This window comes from Jaculus jaculus, chromosome 1 (assembly GCF_020740685.1).
Source record: "Jaculus jaculus isolate mJacJac1 chromosome 1, mJacJac1.mat.Y.cur, whole genome shotgun sequence".
In the NCBI taxonomy this organism is placed as follows: Eukaryota; Metazoa; Chordata; class Mammalia; order Rodentia; family Dipodidae; genus Jaculus; species Jaculus jaculus.
Window position 1 is genome coordinate 314,662,151 of NC_059102.1, and position 20,433 is coordinate 314,682,583.

Consider the following 20,433-nt stretch of genomic DNA (forward strand, 5'->3'; position numbering starts at 1 on the left):
GTTCCAAGTCAGCCTTGTCTAGAGTGAGAGAAACTCTACCTCGAAAAAAAAGTTGGGGAACAGGGCTGGAGAGATGGCTTAGCGGTTAAGCACTTGCTTGTGAAGCCTAGGGACCCTGGTTAGATGCTCAATTCCCCAGTACCCTCGTAAGTCAGATGCACAAGGGGGCGCATACATCTGGAGTTCGTTTGCAGTGGCTGGAGGCCCTGGTGCGTCCATTGTCTCTCTTTCTTTCTCTGCCTCTTTCTCTCTCTGTCTGTTGTTCTCAAATCAATAAAAATAAAACCAAAAGATTTTTTAAAAAGTTGGGGGAGATGGAGAGATAGGTTAGCATTTAAGGCGCTTGCCTGAGAAGCCAAAGGACCTAGGTTTGATTTCCCAGGACCCACATAAGCCAGATGCACAAGGGGGCACATGCATCTGGAGTTCGTTTGCAGTGGCTGGAGGTCCTGGTGCGCCCATTCTCTCTCTCTCTACCTGTCTATTTCTCTCCCTTTCTCTCTTTCTCTCTCTCTCTCTCAAATAAACAAATAAAATAAAGAAAAAAAAAGAAAGAAGTTGAAGATTAAGGTCAATCTCTGATACACAGTGAGTACAGCAGTTGTGGAACAACCTCCGGTGAACAGAAGCCATCATAAGGAAAGGCTAACGCAGAGCAGTCACTACAGAGGCATGATTCCTGTAAGGACATCTGACCTTAGTCTTGCCCCGAGGTCAAGGTGGCCAGATACTCCACACAAGCCTCATCCGCTGTTTGGTCGCACCCTTACCTGGTGCTCTGCCCAAGTTCTGCTTTTGTAAATCGTGCTTTCTTGCTCTCACAAAAGAAAATTGGGGGACAGGAATGAAGAATGAGGGGTAGGTCATTGTAAAGGAATGTTTTTTTTTGTTTTGTTTTGTTTTTTCTTTTTTGTTTGTGTTTTTGTTTTTTCAAGGTAGGGTTTCACTCTAGTCCAGACTGACCTGGAATTCACTATGTAGTCTCAGGGTGGCCTCGAAACTCAACTGTTACCGTCCTTTCTCTGCCTCCAGAGTGTGCTGGGATTAAAGGCATGTACCACCATGCCTGGCTCTTTTTTTTAATTTTGGGGGTTTTAAAAAAATTTTTATTTTTATTTAGTTATTAGAGACAAAGAGAGAAGGAGAGAGAGGGAGAATGGGCATGCCAGGGCCTCTAGCCACTGAAACAAAACATGTGCATGTAGCTTACATGGGACCTGGAGAATCAAACTTGGGAGAATCCAGCTTGGGTCCTTAGGCTTCACAGATATGCACCTTAACCGCTATGCCATCTCTCCAGCCCTATTTTTTTTTTAATTTTTATTTATGTATTTGAAAGAGTCAGAGATAATGGGCACACCAGGGCCTCCAGCCACTGCAAAGGAACCCCAGAAACATACTTGCACCACCTTGTGCATCTGGATTATGTGGGTCCTGGGGAGTCAAACCTGGGTCCTTTGACTTTTAGGCAAGTGCCTTAACCACTAAGGCATGCCTCAAGCCCATTTTATTCTTACTTATTTATTTATTTGTTTTGAGGTAGTGTCTCCCTCTAGCCCAGGCTGTCCTGGAATTCACTATGTAGTCTCAGGGTGGCCTCAAACTCACTGTTACCATCCTACCTCTGCCTCCCAAGTGCTGGGATTAAAGACGTGCACCACCACATCCGGCTTTTTTTTTTTTTTTTTTTTTTTTTGAGGTAGGGTCTCACTGTAGCCCAGGCTGACCTGGAATTCACTATGTAATCTCCCAAGTGCTGGGATCAAAGGCATCCCCCACCATGCCCAGCCTGCTTAATGATCTTATCAGGGGTTTTGGAAAAGAAAGACCACTACTCTCTGTTCTCTAGTAAGTATCATTGGAAGCCGATATCCAGAAGTATACATTTTTTAAGATGGAAAGAACCAATACAATCTGCCCAATTACCTCACTTTATGGTTGAGGAAAACAGATTTAGGGAAGAGATGTAGTCTAATGACTAACCCCATCAGATTGAAACCAAAACCTGGACTTCCTTCCTCCTAGACCAAAATTGTTCTCATAATATCACCCCACCAACATTATTCTCTCTCTCTCTCTTCTTTCGGGGGCAGGGGCTGGCGAGGCTCGAGGTAGGGTCTTGCTCTCGCCCAGGCTGACCTGGAATTCACTATGTAGTCTCAGGGTGGCCTCCAACTCATGGCGATCCTCCTACCTCTGTGAACAAGTTCCTTAGCCACTAAGCCATCTCTCCAGCCCTCTGTCCTCTTTTTATGATTTTTCCAGGCCCACCATGTGGGCCCTCAGACAACATGGGTGTATACATTTTCCTTCCCTTGGTTCTGTACTTTCCTCAGTAAGCATAATAATCCAATAATTATCCTTCTCAGTTTGGTTTGCCCTATTCTTTATGTTGAAATGTAGACAGGAACCTAGGGTTTGGGGTTCAAGGACTTTCCTGAACTCTTAACATCCCATTTCAGAATGAGTTGCTAATAGGAAGGCAGGGAAATGGCTGGGCAGCCAGGACACTCCTTTATAATGGAGATTCCGAAAAGGGATAGGAAGTCATTAAAACCTCCACTGAGTCTTCAGCCAAAGCCATCAAACTTCTGTCCTTCAACCCCAGACTCTCAAAATCACTCAGGCCTGAGTCATTTCTACTTTGCTGATTGTGACATTGAGGGAACTCCTTGGGCCCTTGTCAACAACTTCCAGAGCCGCTGGCCACACCCACTCTGATGAGTTCCTTCCAGAGCTTCCCTGTTAGCTTTTCTTCTGGCCTTTCCTGCCCAGACTCCTTTGTCAGCTCTTCTTCCTTTCACACCATGTAAAAATGTCTGGGTGCCAGATTTATATTATGAGCTCTCTCATCTTCCTCCTTCCTTTCCTCAGTCCCTCCCTGTCCCTCTTTCTTCTCACTGGATACTCTTACGGAGGTCTTATCTATACTGTATTGTAAGTTTCTTCTCCCCCAGTGCTGGGAGCTCACACGAGCAAGCCACTCCACAGCTGAGCCATATTCCCAGCTGTAGACTTTCTCTTAGGCTAGGATCTCTCAGAAGGGATCTGCATGGACCTTCGTAATTACAGGGAAAACAGTAGACAGGTTTGTGTCTGGGGGTGGGGAGAACCTACACTTCTATCACAGTTTAAAACAACCACCATATATTGCCTCTTATATTGTGTCTTTGGTCTTCATGTCTTCTGAGGAGTAAAACCATATGTCTACCCTACTTCTTGACATCTTCACCTGTAAATCCCACAACTACTTCACATTCAACTACATTGAAAGAATATTATCTCCCTCTCCCACAGCTTGTTTTTCTTTCTATATTTCCATCCATGAAAGTTGCCACCATGCTCCTAATCAGAGAGAAAAAGTCGAGCCTCACCCTATCACCTCTCATGGCCCACCACTCACCCAAGTCTTGTCAATTCTACCTCCTTAATATCTCTCTTACATATTCGCCTTGTGCTTTTTTTTTTGTTTTCTTTTTTTTTAAATTATTTATTTATTTATTTGAGAGCGACAGACACAGAGAGAAAGACAGATAGAGGGAGAGAGAGAGAATGGGCGCGCCAGGGCTTCCAGCCTCTGCAAACGAACTCCAGACGCATGCGCCCCCTTGTGCATCTGGCTAACGTGGGACCTGGGGAACCGAGCCTCGAACCGGGGTCCTTAGGCTTCACAGGCAAGCACTTAACCACTAAGCCATCTCTCCAGCCCTTTTTTTGTTTTCTTAAGGTAGGATTTCACTCTAATCCAGGCTGACCTGAAACCTGTTCTGAAACATACTCTGGAGTCCCAGGCTAGCTTTGAACTCACAGCAATCCTTCTACCTCTGCCATCACACCCACCTTTTTCTTTTTCTTTTTTTGAGGCAGAGTCTCACTCTAGCTCAGTCTGATCTGGAATTCATTATGTAGTCTCAGGGTGGCCTTGAATTCATGGTGATCCTTCTACCTCTACCTCCTGAGTGCTAGGATTAAAGGCACGTGCCACCATGGCCAGCCACACCTACCTTTAAAAAACATTATTTATATCAGTGCAATAGTGGCATGTCTGTCATGTGAAAACCAACTGCCCCCTAATTGGACTGGAGGCCCACTCTGTGGGAAGGAATACATCCTTGATGCTGAAAACTTAAAACAGGGGTAGTCATGAGTCCTAGGGGTGTAATGTCTGCTGCTGTCTGGATAAATGTATATACTATGGGGCTGGAGAGATGGCTTAGCGGTTAAGCGCTTGCCTGTGAAGCCTAAGGACCCCGGTTCGAGGCTCGGTTCCCCAGGTCCCACGTTAGCCAGATGCACAAGGGGGCGCACGCATCTGGAGTTCGTTTGCAGAGGCTGGAAGCCCTGGCGCGCCCATTCTCTCTCTCTCCCTCTATCTGTCTTTCTCTCTGTGTCTGTCGCTCTCAAATGAATAAATAAATAAATAAATAATAAAAAAAAGAGAAGTGAGAATGGGTATGAGTGGTTGCCTAATTCTTAAAAAAAAAAAAAAATGTATATACTATGCTTATCAAGCTGCCTAGTAAGCACTTCTCTTAATGTTCATACCTTATATTAATGCTACTCTCACTTTTGGTAGAGAATCTTCTCTTTTCAGATGGCAGTTACCTTGGGACGACTCAGAAGGTATCATAGTGCTGGAAAGAAGTGACTGGAGTGCTGAGCAACATCTCGATCACACCTTCCAAGGCTCAGGGTCTAATTCAGAAGAGGTGGTTGAAAGAATGTAAGAGCCAAAGGAAGGGTAGGACTCCTTACAATGTGCTCCCTCCAGACACAAAATGGCCTGGATATCCATGACCTCATAGTGCCTGATACTACCTACACAGCCCATCATAATAGGAGGAAAATATCGTGACTTCAAAATAAAAGAGAGACTGATTGAGATGGGGAGAATGGAGTTTCAAAGGGCAAAGTGGATGGGGAGGGAGGGTATTACCATGGGATGTTTTTTTATAATCATGGAAGTTGTTAATAAAAAGAATTTTGAAAAAAGATTATTTATGAGAGAGAGAGAAAGAGAGAAGACCAAGAGAGTGAATATATGGGCACACCAGGGCCATAACCTCCTGACTCCTTATTCTGCTCTCTAACAAACTTTTGTTTTTATTTTGTTTTTTGAGATAGGGTGTCACTCTAACCCAGGCTGACTTGGAATTCACTATGTAGTGATGGCCTTGAACGCACAGTGATCCTCCTACCTCTTAAAATGAATCTTTATAATAACCTCAACAACACTGAATTTAAGCACTGCTCCACAGACACTCATAAACACCCACTGAACACTTCTACCCTGCCTCGCTCCTTCTCTCCTATGCTCCCTTCCCTTCCTCTCTTTCCTGCCCTGGCCCATCCTCTCTGCTGTTAACAATTCCTCCCTCCATCTGAAGGCCACAGAGAGAAAATAAGTCAGAAAAGAAAATGAGAGCTGAAGAGATTGCTCAATGGTTAAGGTGCTTGTCTACAAAACCTAACCACCCAAGTTCAATTTGCCAGTGTTAGGTCAGGATGGGCATCCAAGATGGAGTCACCAAGGTCAGAAAAATGGTGGCAGAGGGATAAGGAAATGGATTATCCACATTCCTCAAGAAACCTCCCAGTCCTTATCCCCTTCTTGCCTGAGAATGCCCCAGGCCATAGTTTCCTGTCGCCTTATCTTGTAAGTCACATGGTCATTGTTCTGGTATCACACCCTAGCTATTTTAATGTAATGATCTCCCCTAAAGGAACTTTTATTTTCCTTCCTCACCTTGCCCTAACTGAAAAAGCCCTATAAAGCCCACTACCTGAAAATTCAGGTCGGCTGTGCTCCTCTCTTGTGAGTCAGACCTGGCAGCTCAGGCTTTTCCCAAACAAAAGCTTTCACACAGATTTGGAAAGAAAACATTCTAGAGTAACATCATTACACACAGTTCTGCATCATCTCTCTGTGAATGTAGAATATCTTGTACCTGCTTTATGATGTGTAGTAGTGACTGTGCTTTATCAGAGCTGTGTGTAATCTTTCCAAATGATGATGGGGAAACTTAAACAAAAACAAAAAAAATAAATAACTGGTGCCAGGTACAAAAAAAACAAAAGGAAAGCTTTCATCTTTGCCTCAGAGTGGTTTGTGTGGTCTTGATCACTCCCAAACCTTACACCCAGTATATATGTAAAGCCAGATGCACAAAAAAGGATGCATGTCTGGAGCTCATCTGCAGTGGCTGGAGGCCCTGGGGTGTCCACTCTACCCCTCACTTTCTTTCTCTCTCCTTGCAAATAAATGAAAATATAAAGAGAGAGAGAGAGAAAGGGGGGAAGGAAGAGAAGAGGAGAGGAGAGAAGAGGAGAGAAGAGAAGACAAGAAGGGCTGGAGAGATGGCTCCACAGTTAAGGTGCTTACCTGTGAAGCCTAAGGACCCAGGTTCCATTCCCCAGAACTCATGTAAACAAGAGATTAAAAAGGAGAAGCAAATGAAATTTACAAGGGAATACCTTAAACCACAAGCTAGAGTGCAGAAAGCCACTGGGAATGGAAGACCAGAGAGCTCCTAGAGATGCCCACCCTTGCCTCAGAGACCACCTTGCAGGTGCATTTCCGTTTAGATAAGCAGCCAAAGGGTGCAACAGGGAGCTTGAAGTTTCCAGACACTCTTCTGGATTTTACAAGATGTCAGTCAGTCACAGAATGGCTCCCTGGATCATGCCATCGCCCACCTGTGCCGGCTGGCAGCACGAAGGTCGAAAAGGGCCTCCAAGGAGGGAGTGGGGATGGATCTGAGACAAGAACCCAAGGAATGGAGCCAAGACAAGCTCTGATCAGGGCTCAGGTTTATTCAGGCAGACACAAGCTTATAGACAGAAGAAGATAAAACTTTCTCAATAATCCTGACGTGCCTAAGGTCAGCTTCATCAGGATCATATGTTAATGCCTCTGTATCTGATGCCCACTCCACCTAGGCTGTATACTAAACAATGCCTTAGTATCAGGCCTTATGGATAAGGCCTTTGTATTAAGAGATTAGAGATTAGAGATCACCCTTGGCTCCCAAGGTCGAAGAGCAGCTGCAGCTGACAGCCACCCTCATCAGACACCTCCGCGTGAGTCGCTGGTGGGGCGGCTGCAAGAACAGAAACGGGGGATGGGTGGGTGGCCAGGAGGAAGGACGGACTGACTCTACCTAGTAGCAAAACAACACAAAAGCCCAACTTGAAAAGTGATTTTTGGATGGTTCTGGCATGGAAAGAGCATTAACCCGAGGTGTGCTCAGCAGGCCCCTGTGGCAGCCCGGGCCTCCACTCAACTCCGGCTCAGCAAGCATCGCCTTTCCTCGCCTGTCTGCGCTCCCCTCAGGTTGAAACTGCCCAGTTGTCTAGAAACCCACTATGTGGGGGAGGGTGAGCATTATCAAGCAAGGTTGTGGAATTGTTTTGTTTGGGTTTGGGTCTGGGACTTAGGCTGGTGTGACAGTTAACATTTAAACTGTAAGAGGAGGTTGTGGGAGGATGGGTGTGTGAATGTTAGAAAGAGACGCTATCACCACTTCCTGACCTCCCACCTCCACCTCTGCTGGTAAGGAGCAAAACTTGAGTGATTTCTGAGGTGTCTGAAGTGATATCCGTGGTCCGTTTATCAGTCCAAGGAGGCTTGGCTCCCAAACATCATATCCACCAAAAACTTGGAATTCAAGTCAGCATATGTTTTCAAGTATGAAGCCCTGGGCCAAGTGTTTAGGACACAGTGACAAATAAGATATGGCCCGTATCATAAAAGGTTCTGGAGGGCTGGAGAGATGACTCGATGGCTAAGGAGCTTGCTTGCAAACCTGACTGCCCGAGTTTGAATCCCAGTACCCACGTAAGGCCAGCTGCACGAAGTGGCACATGTATCTGAAGTTCATTTGTAGTGGCAAGAGGCCCAGGTCCAGCTGGTCACTAAGGGTAGCACGACCCTGAGCTGCTGTGACAAGCACAACCCTAGCAACATAGGGTTGAAGCCAGAGTCCCTCTCGGTTCTCTATTTACTGCCTGCTTCAGGGGAATGGCCTCCTCTGCCACACACTCTTGTCACCATAGAAGTGTGTGTCGCCAAGATGTTCTGCCTCATCACAGGCCCAGAAACAATCAAGTGGCCCTGGGCTGAAACCCTTCAAAGCTGAGAAAAGAAGGGACATGGTGGGAACAGTCTATAGGACAGCGGCGTATCAGATCGTCTTCTCACAGCGGTCTCCCCTGCGACAACAGAAGTGACGTCTGGGGGGTCCAGGTACCAGTCGCTGTTTGCATGTGGAAGCCACAGCTCACATCATCTGGGCTTTACCACAGACACAGCAAATATATCTGGCATGCTTGCTGATTTCAAGTCTCTTCACCATTTTCCAGAAAGGGGCACCGTCATGGTCCCTCACTGACCAGTCATTCTGACCTTCTTGTGGGTTTAGTCATGTCATCACCGGCCCAGGTGCCACCTGGGAAGCATGTGCTTGAAATTTTTTTATTTTTACTCCTACCTTTCCTGTGGTCCTCTCAGCTTTTTACTGGGGCTTCCTCCTCACAGAACCCGTTTCTCGCCCATAGCTGGGTTTCTTCCAACAGAAAATGGAAATTTAATGATCAAATCCACACTAAGAAGTCAGTAGCTCCTGTAGATTCCATATCTGGGGACATGTACATTTTGAATTTCATTGTGCATTTAAATGTTGATAGAGATCATGCTGGGGACAGAGTTATTTCAGTGGCTTGAAGACTCAAACAGCCACTTCTGTGTGTAGACAGGCCCTGGGGCTGGATGAAAACGGTCTGGGCCTGGAGTGGTGGCACAGCCTTTTATCCCAGCTCTCTGGAGGCAGTGGTAGGAGAATCAAGGCCACCCTGAGACTACATAGTGAATCCCTGGAGGGGAGGGGAGGGGAGAGGAGGGGAGGGAAAGGGAGAGGAGAGGGAAGGGAAGGGTCTGGGCCAGGCAAGGAAATGATACCCTCTGAGGTAGAACCAAGGGACCCCAGGGAAATGGCCCTCCCTTTTGAGATTTGTCCCTAAGATCATGCTGCCCCATTGCTGGCACTGGGCAGGCCCAGTCCCCGTTACATCCTGAGGTTGCTGAGGGTACCCTCTGAGTGTCCCGCAGAAGATAGTCTGCTGTGGCCTACATGGTGCTAATGTGCCACTTCCCCTTGGTGGCTCCTCTGGGTCCTCTCACTCCTGTTCCTGCCCTTACACCCACAGGGCTCCCTTGGCAGAGTTCATGTTCAGGAATTACATATGTTCCCGGAAAAGGAACCACACGAGAGATGGACGGAGGGGGGTAGGGAGGCTGGGGGAAAGGCTCTTGACTTCCTCTCTTCGGTTTAGCTAAGTTCCTTAAGGGCTCCGGATATCTGTGGTGACTTGTTCTGTCTAGTAGAGCAGCATGTGGCCGCTGCTGCCAGCGACGGCTCTGCTACTTCTAGGTAAGTCAGGCTCACCCTCGCTGAGGGTAAAGCGCTCGGGCCGCCCTGGGTTGGGCACAGAGCCCAGGACCGGGTGGCATGCCCAACAAGGGACGGGACCGCTGTCCCAGATCTACAGCCCCGGATCGGGCTGCTAGGACACACTGCCTGGGGGAGCAGAGCCACGCCGAACGCTGGCTCTGACTTGTGTGGGAGGTGAGGGGCGCTGGGAGGCCAGTTCCTTCTCCCCTCTCGGTCTCCGTGTCTCTCTGTGCAAACTGAAGAGCAGGAACTAGATGGTCCCAAAGGTCTGTCCCGAGTCTGACACACCAGGGCTCCTTTCTCCACCTTTGTCATTTCTACTCTTGGGTAAGGTGGTTCCTGTGGCCCCATTCAGGGAAATTCAGTCTGTACTCTTTTGACAGATTGAACCAGACACAAGGAGTAAAGAAACAATGTTAAAAAAAAAAAAAATAAGAATTTAGGCCGCGTGTGGTGGCGCACGCCTTTAATCTTAGCTCTTGGGAGGCAGAGGTAGGAGGATCGCCATGAGTTCGAGGCCACCCTGAGAATACATAGTGAGTTCCAGGTCAGCCTGAGCTAGAGTGAAACCCTACCTCAGAAAACTTATAAAAGAAAATAAAATAAAGAATAAATAAATAAGGATTTAGGGCTGGGCAGATGGCTTAGCGGTTAAGGCACTTGCCTGTAAAGCCTAATAACCCAGGTTCAGACCTGGGTTCGATTACCTAATACCCATGTAAAGACAGATGCACAAAGTGGTGCACACATCTGGAACTCATTTGCAGTGGCTAGAGGCCTGGTGTGCCCTCTTTCTCTCTCTCTTTGTAAATAAATCAATTGTTTTGTTTGTTGGTTTGGTTTTTTGAGGTAGGGTTTCACTCTAGCTCAGGCTGACCTAGAATTCATTATGTAGTCTCAGGGTGGCCTTGAACTCATGGTGATCCACCTACCTCTGCCTTCCAAGTGCTGGAATTAAAGGCGTTCACCACCACGCCTTGCTGAATTATTTTTAAGTCACTAAAAAGTAAGGATTTGGGTGTCCAAGGGGGACAGAAATCAGAGGCACTGAACACTGGAAGAGGGACTCACTAGAAATGTCTTTATTGGGACACTGGACTCCCAGGACAGCAGTGAGCATTTTAGACCACTTTGTACTCATGATCTAATTCACTTTTTTAAAAAAGTATTTTAGGGCTGGAGTGATGGGTTAGTGGCTAAGGCACTTGCCTGCAAAGCCAAAGGACCCAGGTTCGATTCCCCAGGACCCACGTAAGCCAGATGTACAGGGGAGTGCATGCATCTGGAGTTTGTTTGCATTGGTTAGAGGCCCTGGCATACCCATTCTCTGTCTGTCTCCTCTCTAGCTCTCTCTCTCTCTCTCTCTGCTTGCAAAAAAGAAAAAGAAAGAGTCAGACCAAGGGAAAGAGAAGGATAGAGAAGCGCACCAGGGCATCCAGCCAGTGCAAACAAACCCCAGATGCATGTGCCATCTTGTGCATCTGGCTTACGTGGGTCCTGGGGAATTGAACCAATAGGTCCTTTGGCTTTGCAGGCAAACGCCTTAACTGCTAAGCCGTCTCTCCAGCGCCCCATTTTATTTTTATATTATTTTATTTTATTAAATTTTATTTTATTTTATTTTATTATTGGTTTTTCTAGGTAGGGTCTCGCTGTAGCCCAGGCTAACCTGGAATTCACTATGTAGTCTCAAACTCATCTGCCTCCCAAGTGCTGGGATTAAAGGTGTGCACCACCACACCAGCTCTAATTCACTTTATTTTTTTCCTTTCAGTTTCCTATGGTGTTCAAGCTGGTGAGTTGCTACATGGTCTTGGATTGGTCAAGTCATACACATGACTTGAGTACATTGGCCACAGAATGTTGGGAAATGACTGCTGCATGGGAAACTGCTGGTGCAGGGTGGGCGGGAACAGCATCCAACACAGCGGGGCTCCACTCCAGATGTCTCTGTCCAGATTCTCTCAAGCTGTAGGGTGGCCCACGCGGGGGTTAGGATGCGTTAAGATCGGATGGCAGGCTTGAGCTGAGTTTGCAGAGAGCTCGCTGGCTTTGAATGACCCTGAGAACGCCAGTGTGGGGCCTGCCCGCCTCTCTGTCCTCACTCCACATTCTCTTGGTTTCTTATCAGGTCTCCCAAAGGCTGTGGTGATCCTCGACCCTGCATGGGTCAGGGTGCTCCAGGAAGACAGTGTGACCCTCAAGTGCCAAGGTGCCTACGCTCCTGGGGACAATTCTACTAAATGGTTCCATAATGGAAACCGCATCTCAAACCAAGATTCCAGCTACATTATTGAAGCCGCAAGAGTTAAAGACGGCGGGGAGTACAGGTGCCAGACGGGCGGCTCCGTCCTCAGCGACCCGACGCGCCTGGAAGTCCACACCGGTGAGTCGGTGAAGGGCCTATGAACGCTGACACTCACTCCATCCTCCCTGCCTGCTTCTTGCTTCTCTTTCCTTTTCCTTCCTTCCTTCCTTCCTTCCATGCCTCACTGACTTTCACATTGAGTACTCCTGCAGCCACTTGTGAAGCCAAGCAGTCACCTTAATCCCGATCACTGCACGTCTTTCAGTATTCCTACAACTGCCGATTTCTTCTGAAATCTACCTGGGACAAGTCACCATTTTCAAATGCAATCTTTATCCTTTGGCTGGGGATCCAACCTTTTAGTTTCTCTGGGTCACACTGGATGAAGAATTGGCAGGGGTGCATATGTTTACAGGTTGTGAAAGCATACGTGCATTTGTTTTTCATGGCACTGCAACACAGTGTCATGTACAAAACTCGTGCTTGGCCATGCGTGGTGGCACATGTCTTTTATCCCAGCACTTGGGAGGCAGAGGGCTAGAGCAAGACTCTACCTAGAAAAACCATGCCTGAAAACCGTGCAATCAAGTTACAAAACAACCCTCATGCAGGGCTGGAGAGATGCCTTAGCAATTAAAGTGCTTGCCTGTAAAGCCTAGGGACCCAGGTTCGATTTCACCAATACCCATGTAAGCCAGATGCACAAGGTGGCACATGCATCTGGAGTTTATTTGCAATGGCCAGAGGCCCTGATGTGCCCATTCTCTATCTATCTGCCTCTTCCTCTCTTTTTCTCTCAATCCCTCTCTCTCTCTCTTTCAAATAAATAAATAAATAAATAAATAAATACATTTTAAATAAATTTTTTGTTTATTTTTATTTATTTATTTGAAAGCGACAGAGAGAGAGAGAGAGAGAGGCAGATAGATAGAGAATGGGCACACCAGGGCCTCCAGCCACTGCAAACAAACTCCAGATACGTGCGCCCCCTTGTTCGTCTGACTTACGTGGGTCCTGGGGAATCGAGTCTCGAACCAGGATCCTTAGGCATCATAGGTAAGCACTTAACTGCTAAGCCATCTCTCCAGCCCCAAAAATATTTTTTAAACACTCATGTTTTAAGCAAGTTTACAATTTTGTGTTGGGCCACATTCATAGCTATGCTATGTGTAGCCTGCAGGACATCCCTGGTAGCTTCTAGAAGCTAGAATTGACTGTGATTCCTTATTTCAGGTCCTGTAGACTTCCCCAGCTTTGCTTCACACGTCTCTGATTCTTGGACCTTCCCTTTAGCTTTGATTTGATCATGCATGCATCTGTCGTTGTTCTTCCTTAGATCAAAGTTCCCTCTGGCGGGGGCCTGCCAGCTTCTCCTCAAAGGGCGCTACATAGGGTGGTTCAGAGGTGACATCCTACTGTGTCCCCGAATGCAGGTGGCGAGCATCCCCTTCACAAAAGCACTGCATTGAGTTTGGCCTCCTGGTTTGAGATCTCTGTTTCTTCCAGGCTGGCTAGTGCTCCAGACCTCTCAGTGGGTGTTCCAGGAGGGGGACCCTATACGGATGAGATGCCACAGCTGGAGGAACAATCCTTTACATAAGGTCACATATCTGCAGAATGGCAGAGGCAAGAGGTTTTTTCATCAGAATTCCGAGTTCTACATTCCAGAAGCAACACAAAGTGACAGTGGTTCCTACTTCTGCCGAGGGCTTATTGGCACTAAGAACAAGTCTTCAGAGAGTGTAAACATCATCATTCAAGGTGAGAGTGTTAGAGTCTCTGTGTGGGTGTATTTGAGATAGAGCCTCCCAAGACTGGCCTGGAACTCATTATGTAGCCCAGCCTAACCTTGAACTTGTAGCAATTCTGCCTCAGCTCCCCAAAATGTGGCATCACAGGCAATTATAGGCATACACCACCATGTTGGATTTATAATGTGCTAGCTTCTTTATGTGTACTCTACCTTGATAATCATAGTGGGCCTTTATATGTAAGGTTGACACCATTTTACATATAAAGTACAAAGTCTTCAAAACCCAAGTGTGGGGTTGGAGAGATGGCTCAGCGGTTAAGGCACTTGCCTGCAAAGCCTAACAACACAGCTTGATTCCCCAGTACCCATGTAAAGCCTGATGCCCAAAGTGGCACATGCATCTGGAGTTAACTTGCAGTGGCTGGAGGTCCTGGTATGCCCATTCTCTCTCCCTCTCTCTTTCTTCTCACTCTCTCCCTCTGTGCAAATAAAATATTTTTTCCTCCGGGTGTGGTGGTGCACACCTTTAATCCCAGCACTCGGGAGGCAGAGGTAGGAGAATCGCTGAGAGTTTGAGGCCACCCTGAGACATAGTGAATTCCAGGTCAGCCTGAGCTAGCATGAGACCCTACCTCAGAGAACAAAAAAAAAAAAAAAAAAAAAAAATCCGAAAATATTTTATTTTATTTATTTCTTTATTTGCAAGCAAGACAGAGAGAGAATGGGCACACCAGGTCCTCTAGCCACTGAAAATGAACTCCAGAGACATGTGCCACCGTGTGCATCTGGATTACATGGGTTCTAGGGAGTTGAATCTATGTCCTTAGGCTTTGCAGGAAAATGCCTTAATCTCTCCAACCCTAAAATGTTTTAATTTAATAAAAAAAAAAAAAAAAAAAAAAAACCTGAGCTGGGCTTGGTGGTGCACACCTTTAATACCAGCATTTGGGAAGCATAGGGAGGAGGAACACTGTGAATTCAAGGCTACCCTGAGACTACATAGTGATTATAGGTCAGTCTGGGTTAGAGCAAGACCCTATTGCAATAAATAAATAAAAATTAAATAAAATAAAATAAATTTTAAAAGACCCCTGAATGTGCAACCATTAAGTAAAATGAAAGAACAGGCCAGTCACCAATATCTCAGGGTAGAATATTGGATTTGTTCTTTGTTTAAGGAGGTTTTTCTTTTCTTTTTTTATTTGAACATGCTTTGTAGCCCAGGCTGGCTTGAAAGTCATGATCTTCCTGAATCCTGTTGCCATGGCCTCCTATCTGTTGGGATTACAAGCATGCACCACCAGACCCAGACTTCCCAGGATAGAATTTTGGATCCCATTAAGTCACCTAGAAAACATCTCTAGTGGCAGGTGTGGTGGCACATGCCTTTAATCCCAGCACTCGGGAGGCAGAGGTTGGTGGATCACTGAGGTCAAGGCCACCCTGAGACTAACAATAGTGAATTCCAGGTCAATCTGGGCTAGAGCGAGACCTTACCTCAAAACAAAACAAAAACAAAAACATAAAAAAAAGCCGGGTGTAGTGAGTGGTGCACACCTTTAATCCCAGCACACAGGAGGCAGAGATAGGAGGGCTGCCATGAGTTGGAGGCCACCCTGAGACTACGTAGTGAATTCCAGGTCAGTCTGAGCTAGAGTGAGACCCTACCTCGGAAAACCAAAAAAAAAAAAAAAAATTTCTAGTTTCTGTGGTGCCAATCTAGATCCAAAATACTGTTCCTGGAGTTATTTCAAAGACCTCCTATCTATAATTGGGCCAAAAAAATGTCAGTTGTAAGCAATTTACTCGTTGTAAATTTAAAGGCAACAAAATACTTTTATTTATTTATTTGAGAGCGACAGACACAGAGAGAAAGACAGATAGAGGGAGAGAGAGAGAATGGGCATGCCAGGGCTTCCAGCCTCTGCAAACTAACTCCAGACGCGTGCGCCCCCTTGTGCATCTGGCTAACGTGGGACCTAGGGAACCGAGCCTTGAACTGGGGTCCTTAGGTTTCATAAGCAAGCGCTTAACCGCTAAGCCATCAAAATACTTCTTGAGATTGTTTTTTAAAATCTATTTGAGAGTGACAGGCAGACAGAGAAAGAGGCAGAGAGAGATAGAGAGAATGGGTGCATCAGGGCCTCCAGCCACCACAAATGAACTCCAGACACATGTGCCACCTTGTGCGTCTGGCTTACATGCGTACTGGGTAAGGGCTTAAGTTACCTCTCCAGCCCTGAGATTTAATTTTTTGTTTTTAATCTGGCTTTATGTGGGTACTGGGGAATTGAACATGGACCAACAGGCTTTGCAAACAAGCACCTTTAAATATTTTTTTTGTTCATTTTTTATTTATTTATTTGAGAGTGACAGACACAGGGAGAAAGACAGATAGAGGGAGAGAGATAGAATGGGCGCGCCAGGGCTTCCAGCAACTGCAAACGAACCCCAGATGCGTGCGTCCCCTTGTGCATCTGGCTAGCGTGGGACCTGGGGAACCGAGCCTTGAACCAGGGTCCTTAGGCTTCACAGGCAAGCGCTTAACTGCTAAGCCATCTCTCCAGCCCAAACAAGCACCTTTAAAAGTCATCACCAGAGCCTATTATCTCAAATATCTTTTATTTTTATTTCTTTGGTTTTTAGAGGTAGGGTCTCACTATAGCCCAGGCTGACCTGGAATTCACTCTGTAGTCTCAGACTGGCTTTGAACTCACAGCAGTCCTCCTACCTCTTCCTCCCAAGTACTGGGATTAAAGGCGTGCACCACAATGCCCAGATCAAATATTTTTTTATCTAAAAGCATTTGAGTCTGAGGGTGAAGAACCGGCAGATGTAGAAAGCCTATTGGAGGGAAGATAACAAGATGACGCCCATGAGACAAGATGGAAATGATTAAGCAAAGCTGAGTAAAGGACATCAGAGAGGTCTTTATACTGTGCTGCCAAATTTGTTTGACGTTTAAAATTACATCCATTGGCTGGAGAGATGGCTTAGCAATTGAGGTGCTTGCCTGCAAAGCCTAAGGACCCAGGGTCAATTCCCCAGACCCATGCAAGCCAGATGCGCATGGTGGCACACGGGTCTGGAGTTCGTTTGCAGTGGCTCGGGGCCCTGGCACACTCATTCTCACTCTCACTCTCTTTCTGTCTCTCATAAATAAATAAATATTGAAATATTGAAAATTACATCAAAATTAAAAGAAAAAAAGGAAACTAAAAATGCTCAAATTTGTCCAGTTTATAGGCCACAGCATTCTGTAATAATTTCATAATTGTCACCTAGCTCCCAGAAACAACTTATCTTGCTGGATGTTCTCTCTTGCATCCCCACCAGATAAGCGAAAGGCAAGGCTGAGGACACTTGTTGAGCTTCAGGTGGAGAGGCCATGGCAGGGAGCCACGAACTCCCCAGGCTCTCCCACCATTCATCTCCTAGTGCCCTTCCCACCCCCATTCTTGGCAGATGTTGACAATGTTTCTCAACCGTCCATTTATCTCTCTTACTAGGTCCAGCATCTCCATCCACCTCACTGATCTTTCTACCTTGGCATCAAATCACTTTCTGCTTGCTGATGGGACTCTTGTTTGCAGTAGACACAGGCCTGTATTTCTCTATGCAGAGAAACCTTCGAAGCTCAAACCGGAGGAAACCTGAATTTCAGTGGAGCCGCGACCCTCAGGACAAATGATTCCTTGTCCCACAGGGTAGTGATACAGCAACTGTGGACCTCTCTCTGGACTTGCAACCTCAAACCGCAGGAAAAATACAGCTCAGCCTAGGCTCAAGGATTACCACCCACCCCCAACTCCCTGTTTTCTATTGGGCTCCAGTGGATGGTTTCCAATAGAAAGGGAAGGCCTGGGACTGCCAAGGGTCAGCAACAGTGGAGCTCTCGTGAGTAGCTGCGCTCCCAGGGACTGGTGCCTCTGAGCTATTGGCTTTCTCTGCGCCAGTCACTTCCTCTCAGCAAAGCAGCAGCAAGTGTTCTGGATGGTGGCCCTGTAAGTGTATAACAATGACTCCTAAATAAGTGGATAAGTCAAAATGTGAATGAATGACTGAGCAGGGCTCATGGGACAGTGGCCTGCACTTGTCACTGCTGGGCTGATTGCCTTCCAGGGACCCCTAAACTTCTTCCAGAGGGTGTGGGAACTGCTAGGGATGTTGGCCATGTAGCAGCACTGGTGAAGTGGGGGTGGCTGAGGAGAGTTTAGAACAGACCGGGGTAGGTGCTCTCATCTGGGCCTGGAGCTCAAGCTGTCTTCCTAGACCAGAAGCTATGGGTGAATGAGTTCACAAGAAGTCACACAGGTGACATGGGCTTGGGTTGTCCAGAGAAGTCTTGACCCAAATTGCCACGCTCTGTGAGCATACAAGGATGCCTCTTAAGGTGTGAGTAGAAAGCAAGACTAGAGCCTGGGCCAGTTGTGGAGTCTGGAGGGTGGGCTTTGCAAAAAAGAACAACCCTGTGAACTCTGAGATACCTCAGCCTACGGAGAAAGCACGTCAAGAGAGTCCACCGCCAAGTCACAGGAAGGAGTGGGTAGGGGGTGAAGAACGGCCACAGCGGTAAGATTTGGAGCGAGGAGCTGAGCGGACTACAATACAGAGGCGGCTATTCTGCTGCGCCGTGTGACTCCGGCCTAGCTGTGTTCACATCATTCGTTAAACAAATGTGAGGGAATCAGCGCTCGGAGTTGCAAATCCCTCTGCGTGTGTCGCTGCCGGGGGTGGGATGGGGAAGGCAGCCTCTGCTTATGGAAGAAAGCTTTGGTCCTTTCTACTTTAGATAACATTTGTTGCTTTCAATAAAAGCATTTTATAAGATCGTGCATACTACTCTCGGAAGGTGAGAAAAACTGGCCGGGGTGAGGAAAGGGCAAAAGGACATGCGACACGTAAACAGAAAGGAGGGTGATCCTGGGGAAGGGGAAGGGTACTGGGAGGAGGCGGGAACCAGCAAAAACAGATTGTAACTCAAAACCGTCAGAATGAAGGATACCTAAATCTCTGCATGCCAACTAAAAAATTAAAAATTGGAAAATGGAAAGAGCCTGTATGGTTATTATCAAATTCATATTTTCCCTATTGTCAAAATTCTGCCAGAGGTTCGTTTGCATTGATCAGAAAACCCTCCCTTCAGGGCTGGAGAGATGGTTTAGCAAAGCCTAAGGACCCAGCATCTGGAGTTCATTTGTCTGCGGTTCATTTGTAGTGGCTAGAGGCTCTGGCATGCCCATTCTCACTCACTCTCTCCCTCTCCTAAATAATTTTGGTTTTTTGAGGTAGGGTATCGCTCTAGTCCAGGCTGACCTGGAATTTGCTACATAGTCTCAGGATGGCCTTGAACTCATGGCAATCCACTTACCTCTGCCTCTCGAGTGCTGGGATTAAAGGCGTGTGTCATCACGCCTGGCTAATAAATAATCTTTTAAAAATTAAGAAAAGAGGGCTGGAGAGATGGCTTAGCGGTTAAGCGCTTGCCTGTGAAGCCTAAGGACCCCGGTTCGAGGCTCGGTTCCCCAGGTCCCACGTTAGCCAGATGCACAAGGGGGCGCACACGTCTGGAGTTCGTTTGCAGAGGCTGGAAGCCCTGGCGCGCCCATTCTCTCTCCCTCTATCTGTCTTTCTCTCTATGTCTGTCGCTCTCAAATAAATAAATAAAAAATTTTAAAAAAAATTAAGAAAAGAAAACCCTCTCCTCAATTCATAGAAAGTAGCCCACTCACTTTCCAAATCTTGCTGAGACAACTGAGTCAAGGCAGATATATATACATACATACATACATACATACATACATACATACATACATACATATATATATGGGTTTATTTTGTGTCTCACTTTAGCTCAGGCTGACCTGGAATTCACTATGTACTCTCAGGGTGGCCTCGAACTCACAGTGATCCTCCTACCTCTGCCTCCCGAGTGCTGGAATTAAAGGCGTGCACCACCATGCCTGGCTCCAGTTTTTTGTTTTTGTTTTTGTTTTGCTGTTGTTGTTGTTGTTTGTTTGATTTTTAATCTTATGTGGCATAGGAAGGTGAACGGGAATCAGAGGTCATGTCAGTGCATAGGGGCTGGTAGAAGTCACAACAACGGGGCAGGAGTCGAGGCACCAGTAGAGATAGAGGACCAGCTAATGAGTGAAATAAAAGCTGTACGTTAGGATCATTGAAGCCAAATGCAGAAGTGACCATTCCACGGGGTTCAGACCAAATACAAGTGCACTGGGAAGTGTTGGCCATTGGACTTGTGTTTACTGAGTACTTAGGAGGCACCAAGGTTGACCAAGGGTGCCGAAGAGATCAGATGGACTCGGGATTCGTCCTCTAAAGAAGCTTTTAGCCTAGTGAGAGAAACAGGCAGGCGGCAGGGGAATGAAGAAAGCGCCACAGACAAGAGGCTTCGTTTAGGGTAGGAGTCTGCCGGGCAAATAAAAGAAATCTCGAAGATCAGAGTCAAAGATTTGAAGATGGTGGGTACGACACCAGTGAGTTTCAGGTCAGCCTGGACTAGAGCGAGACCCTGCTTCAAGCTCAATTCTAAATGTGTAAAAAGACATGAAGCAGAAGAGAGTTCTGGGGCCAGGTCTTGAAAGCCTGAGATTGTATCAGACCTTGCAAGCTACTGAGGGAAGTTTATCTGGAAACTACCAGGGCCATTGAACAGCAGAGGAAGGCACCAGTCCAAAAGTATTTACCAGGCAGTCTCCAAGGAACGAAAGCCAGGGACTCACAAATCAGGAAAGACAAGGCAAGGCTGGCACAGGTCTACAGGAAAGCCAAACAATTCCTGTGTGGATCATTACTATGGAACGTCCTTTAATCAGCCAGTTTCCTGATGCAATTTCTGCAGATAAGAAACAAAACAGTTTAAAAAAAAAAAAAAAATCTGCAACCTGAATACCTCACAGGGA

The 20,433-nt window shown here is 46.7% G+C and overlaps 1 protein-coding gene across 1 annotated transcript; it reads left to right on the forward strand.

The window, feature by feature from the left end:
• Positions 1-9,358: 9,358 nt before the first annotated feature.
• Fcgr3a (Fc gamma receptor IIIa) lies at positions 9,359-18,340 on the forward strand. Its single transcript, XM_045156809.1, has 5 exons — positions 9,359-9,428; positions 11,224-11,244; positions 11,581-11,835; positions 13,264-13,518; positions 17,020-18,340. Exons 1-5 carry the CDS (start codon positions 9,389-9,391, stop codon positions 17,199-17,201), a joined length of 753 nt encoding a protein of 250 aa, XP_045012744.1. The 5' UTR covers positions 9,359-9,388; the 3' UTR covers positions 17,202-18,340.
• Positions 18,341-20,433: the final 2,093 nt, after the last annotated feature.

What these genes read in the sequence shown, in the direction of transcription:
- Fcgr3a (XM_045156809.1), top strand. Translation starts at nt 9,389, where the DNA reads ATGTGGCCGCTGCTGCCAGCGACGGCTCTGCTACTTCTAG. An exon ending in GCGCCTGGAAGTCCACACCG is followed by an intron (nt 11,836 to 13,263) that starts GTGAGTCGGTGA and finishes TGTTTCTTCCAG; the next exon opens with GCTGGCTAGTGCTCCAGACC. An exon ending in TGTAAACATCATCATTCAAG is followed by an intron (nt 13,519 to 17,019) that starts GTGAGAGTGTTA and finishes CTCTCTTACTAG; the next exon opens with GTCCAGCATCTCCATCCACC.